Source organism: Thamnophis sirtalis, unplaced genomic scaffold, assembly GCF_051295495.1.
Source record: "Thamnophis sirtalis isolate CommonGarterSnake01/CBP01778 unplaced genomic scaffold, rThaSir2_p1.2 scaffold_1, whole genome shotgun sequence".
Taxonomy (NCBI): Eukaryota; Metazoa; Chordata; class Lepidosauria; order Squamata; family Natricidae; genus Thamnophis; species Thamnophis sirtalis.
The window spans coordinates 110,082,556-110,088,555 of NW_028261381.1; the positions used below are offsets into that span (position 1 = coordinate 110,082,556).

The 6,000-nt window shown below is 35.1% G+C and overlaps 1 protein-coding gene across 4 annotated transcripts in view; it reads left to right on the forward strand.

The window, feature by feature from the left end:
- PCNX1 (pecanex 1) overlaps positions 1-4,779 on the forward strand; it is a 92,723-nt gene extending 87,944 nt beyond the window's left edge. For all 4 annotated transcript variants that reach the window (XM_087721710.1, XM_087721714.1, XM_087721720.1 and 1 more), the window contains 3 exons: positions 517-956; positions 1,691-1,831; positions 2,408-4,779. In XM_087721710.1, coding sequence (XP_087577836.1) covers positions 517-956; positions 1,691-1,831; positions 2,408-2,548 — 722 coding nt within the window. In that variant the 3' untranslated portion in view covers positions 2,549-4,779. The remainder of the gene's footprint in view (positions 1-516; positions 957-1,690; positions 1,832-2,407) is intronic.
- Positions 4,780-6,000: the final 1,221 nt, after the last annotated feature.

Below are 6,000 nucleotides of genomic sequence, written 5' to 3' on the forward strand. Positions count from 1 at the left end.
CTCCCAGGGCACTGCTGCCACCCACCGCCACCACGCTCCCAGCATAACTTCCAAACTCCAAAACTCGGGGCCAAGTCTTCCAGCATCGGCCGCTCTAGGAGTGCTCTCTATGGTGGGCCGGCTGCCGGACAGAGAGTCTTCCGGACAGAGTCTTCCAGAGCTGGGGGACAGGCAGAGTGCCACATGGCTTGGTGCCTTAGTGATACCCCCTAGGTCAGTGAATGGCGCTCTGTCCGGCTGCAGAGGGGATTTGCCGGGCGGCTGCTTATGAGCGTGATTATCTCATGGCTGCTTTGCCCCTGAGGCTGTGCCTGGCTCTTCGGGAGTCCGCTCACAAGGGAGCAGCCGCCCGGCAACCCCAAAATAATAAGCCCTCCCTGATAATAAGCCCAACACCATATTTTGTGGAGCAAAAGAAAATAAGACCCTGTCGTATTTTCGGGGAAACACGGTATATAAAATTATTATACAACATATAATAATTTCATTTATTTTTTGCTCATATTTTATTTTTAGGCACCAGCCAGAGTGCTCATTCTGTGCAATCAAGCCTTATCAGACATTCCCCTGCTCGTGCTTCAGTTGCCAGCCAGTCAACTTACTGCTACAGCAGTCGTCATTCATCCCTCCGGACATCCACCACAGGCTTTGTGCCTTGCCGACGGTCTTCCACCAGCCAGCTTTCCCTTCGCAATCTTCCATCGTCCATACAGTCCCGTCTTTCCATGGTGAACCAAATGGAATCCACTAACCAGACTGGTGTTGCCAATATGCAGAATGGCCTCCCTTCTTCAAGCAGTTCCAGTCAGAGCATCCCAGTCTGCAAACAACATGCCCTTGTTGGCTTTTTAGGGAACGATGGAATGACGAACGTCACTGATTCACAGGCAGGCACAAATGTGAGCCCTGTGAACCAGACACGAACCAAAAGGGATGATGTTGTTTACAGAATTCAGGTAAATGAAATGTAGAAATTGACCTGGTTTATATGTCCTTTATTATCTAATGACTATTTTTATGGCTGGACAGTTATGGGTTTAATTTTTTAATCTTCCCTACATTTCTGGAATGCAACTCACTGGAATGAAAAACTAATATGCAGAATTCACGAAAGATTTCAGATGTAACACATCTTAGCAGCTGGTATTTGCTAGGGCTGTGCTGTGCTTTGGCTACACTTTGAAAATGGTGCTTCATTTGCTAAAGGATAGAGAATGAACAAGGCAAAGACATGGTCAGCGAATAAAGATCTTTGTATTACAAAAACATATGGTGTAAGTTAAGTACTAAAGTTATTTCAACAGCTTTCTAAAATGCTATAACAATTCTATTAGGTGGAGAATTAAGCAATTATTTGTTATTTCATTAAACAGACTTTCTTGTGTATGTTGGTTTGCAGTGCAAGCTAGATGATCCAAGTTTGGAAGCTAAGAAAAACATCAATGGGAAACATTGAATTATATCTCATTTTCTCTGTGTTCTACTCAAACTAGTTGTAGGAATGTGAAACCTGTGGTTGTGGAAATATATTTCCCTTCTTATTTTGCTGTCTGGTGTTTGAAATCAAATTATACCTGGAAGGATATGCAAAAACTTTTGAGTTGGAAAAGTTTTGAACAATTTCAAAAAGAGGAATTTCAAACTCAGTTCTTGCATAGCACTAATTTTAAGCTGCTGCTTTTTTTTAAAGATAATAGATCCTAGCCAGGTTTTGGAAGGGATCAACTTATCCAAAAGAAAAGAACTGCAGTGGCCAGATGAAATGATAAGACTAAGGGCTGGAAGAAACAGCTGGAAAGACTGGACTCCTCAGGAAGGCATGGAAGGCCATGTAAGTTTCATTCCTCATCCGCCTTTGCTATTGGCATGCTCAGAGGTTATATTGATTGTATGTAAATTCAAAAAGTGGAGCACTAAGAAAAAGCCAATTTTACAAATTCTAAATTATAACGATAGACAGGAATATGCATCATATGTCTTTGTTTTATGTGTTCTGGAAATCTTAACTTTTTAAAAAAACAACAGCAACTTAAGACCAATCAATTCTGCATAGTTTCTTGGAAGGTAAGAGCATAGTATATTAAATCCACACAAGGGAAATATACATAAATAAGTGCACTATTTACCAAAGTATGACATTTCCTGTTCCCTTGTTACAGTTCTCAATGCTTTCTATAAATTTTCTCCTGTGAAATACGGGAATATTTCTATTATTATTTTATTCTCAGTATTATAGCATATAACTTTATTGGAATCAAAATAATTTCTGTGCTGGAGCAACAAAATAGATAAGTAAGACCTCAAAGCCGAACCTGATCCTCTCACGTAGCCTGCACGTACTACTTCAGAATGATAAAGTTCTACTATTACTGCTGAGTATATTTTCTTTGCTTGCTATCCCTGCTAGGTGATTCACCGTTGGGTGCCTTGCAGCAGAGATCCAGGGCATAGGTCCCATATAGACAAAACCATCTTGCTCGTCCAAATTGAAGACAAATATGTTGCGGTGATTGAAACCGGAGTCCTGGAACTTGGAGCTGAAGTGTGACCATCTTGGACAATTAATGCCTAGTCCATCTCCACAATGTTTAGAAATGAAGTAAGGTGTCTCAGAAGGCTACCCTAACAGCTCAAGTAATAGGAAGAGACTTGAAAACAAAGTTAAGGGTAGGATGTCAGTCCCCAAAAGAATTAAGGGGGTGCTTTTGATATTTTTCAAGTTAGCTACTGAAGAAAATATTGTGCATGAAGGGTAAAAAGGATATATCTTTTGCTTTATACATTATTTTATCCATTGCAATGCTTTAAAACAACCCCACATTTTCCAAGTTTCAAAACAGGAGCATCTCAATTTTTTCTAATTGTCTTGCCAAAAATATTTTGTCTCATTAATGTAGATTCAGTTCATTTTTTTTAAAGCAGCTGAAAATGGTATAAATGTTGAGGTCAGTGTGAAGCTGAATAGAATGTTTCATTAACTGCAAGTATAACTAGATTTTCTTCTAAGTGGGAAAAAAGATCATTGAGAAAACTGCACTATTTTTTTTATGGCAATGCACTACAAAAATCTTAGATTGCTCAGAACATTTATTGATATATATATATATAAAAGAAAATAGCGTTATTTAAATTGCCTTTGGGATTATCCACCTCCTCCATCATATTCATATGATGGTAGGAAAGACCATTGGTTCATTTTTGGCTAAAAAATTTCCCAACAACTTATTTATTCTGTCCTATTTACAATATATGGTAGATTAACCAGTAATTACAGAAGAAAACTCCAGGGAAGCCTAACTCATGGTGAAACCAATTGATAGCATAAATTTTATCTTTTTACATAATGGGCTCAATCATACAATTGTGCATTTTCTTCTTCTTTTGTTACTTTCTAATATGGAGTCAACAAAAATATGTTACTGGGCTCCTTTGAAAAAAAAAGTTTGCTTTTGTTTTCATGGAAAACTGGATGAGATACATTGTTTTAAATAAGGTTGTGACTTTATCTGTATTCTGGGACTTATTCCTTTATTAAGCAAAATAGTTTACTTTTTTAAAAAAATTAAAGGATAAAAATCAGAAGGCATGTTGTATCATATTATCTGTATCATTTTGCGTTTTAGCTCCCTTTAGTTGCTATTATGTTCTGTGACTTGAATTCATTTTCAATAATTATATATATTCTATAATAATTGTACTTTGCATATAACTGTGAAATTGATTTATGTTGCATATCATCGATTTTTACTGATTGGAATTTTTAGTGTGTGTTTTCAGGGAAACAAGTTATTCAAACAGCAACAGAGTAAGGGGACAAAGTTGCAATTTTTATCTTGCTATTTCTATGACTTGCTCACAATGTTAATGGAAAGTTTTATATGTAGTGATTGTTTCTTTCATGTGATCTGAAACTTGGGCTCAATGGGAAACAAAACAATTTGCAGTTTTAGCTTTTAGAAGCAGCCATCTTTTACTTTTGAACTATTCCTATGTTAATTATGCATGGGTGATCTTACAAACAAGAAGTTGCAGTGAAACATAACCATCGTACACTTAATGAACATAATCAAATAATCTCATAACAATCTGACACCATAAAAAACAGCCTTTATGGCTTGCTGAGTATATTAAAGTAAAATCCAAATGCCATTCTTACTGCATTACAGTCTTGACAATATTTTGCAAAGCTATTCACTGCTGCAGATAACTTGCTAGAATCTGAAAATCACAACATTTGTCCCAGGGAGCAGCATTAACAATAAAATATAGAAAAAAGCTTCCAAAAGATTTTGCTGTTCTGGTAAAATATACATCACCTGCTAATGTCTGAATGCCCACACATATTTTCATCATTTTATGAACAAGAGAAAAATTATTTTCTGAGTTTTGGTCAGCCATCTTACTTCACATTTCAATTGACAATTAAATATTCATTTATCTTTTTGACCTTCCCAAAATAGAAAGAAAATGCAATCTACCTTTCAAAAAGATTAATCAGTCATTTTGAATATATGAAATTCATTGACAAAGAGAGTGCTTTTGAAGGTTAACTTGAATGAGGCAATGAACACTGTAATATGGAAAATTGGATTTTTCTGATAAGATTTTTCTTTCCTTTTTTAAATTATTAATAGAACAGAAATGGCACTCTGTGACATAGGATACTCCCACACTACTGATTATATTTGAAACTAAACAGGTATCTTGAAAGAGAGGATAATTTCAAGACTTCTAATATATCTAGATACATTTAGAATGTGATAAATTTAGTTTAAATAATTGAAAACAAATTATTTGATTAGTACAATCTCAATCACACTTTTGATACATATAAATCTCATCTAATTAGCATTCGTGAAAATTATATCTAGTTTTATTTGCAGATTTTTAAGATGTTCATCTCCCAATAATTTGGTGGATTAACAAGTATTTATGAAACTTTTTTCTTTGCTTGTTGTGGTATATGAACTTGGAAGCCAAATTAATTGTTTTGCAGTTTTTCATATATGGACTCGGTGGCTTTCTTCATTTAATTTCTCCGAACAGTTATGACAAGCATTCTGAAAACTTTACAATATTGTTTTTTTGCATTTGATACTAAGTCTTGTACAAAACTAGTAATCCACTAAATTAATTTCTAGATTAAGCTATAATATTTATGTAGAAAAAGTTTATGAAAGTTCATTTGCCTACTATCAATGTTTATAAAAATATGCATAATAAACTGATAATCCAACTAGGCATTAATTTAATGTAAAATCACAGACATATATACTTAGCTTCCCAGTTAATATTTTGGGAAATGAAAGGAGAAATTTCTTTTACCTCGTGAAATGCTTTAATTTTCATAAAGAACAAAATCTTATTATTGCTCAATATTGAGGTAATATTCTGTAGATGTTCTTGTAACCTAGGAAATAGATATGGAGGGAAGGAAATGTTTTTGAAAAATTATATCTTTTACAAGGTGTTTTTTTTTATTTGTTGCTTTTTCTACTCATGCTTGCTGCTGTTGGAGAATGACTAGTTGCATAGTTGCAATGTTATGTGAAAATATTGAATAGATGGTACGGAGTGTTATGGAAGAGGCCTTTGAAATCTTAAATTTGGGGGCACATTTTACCCAAACTGACATTGAAATGCCTTCTTAACAGATGGGATGAAGCAGTGATGCCAGCCCTTCAGTTCTATATATTTTAAATGGTAATAACTCTACCAATGGACTAGTGCATTTGAAAGAGCTTTTCAGAGCATACCTAAATATTTCATATTAGCTGTAGGTTCAACCACCATGGTTTTATATACCTAGTTTTATTAAGAGAGATTTTTCTTACCTATTATATAGGTTCTACTTGTCTGGTTCTACTTGGTGATTGGAAAACTGATGCCATTAGCCCTGCAATGCTAGACAGTATAAGAATTATAGCAGTATTTAATGTGTGCCTTAGTAAAATGGTGGTGAGTACATAAGACCTTGGTGGGAGCTACTGCCCATATCTA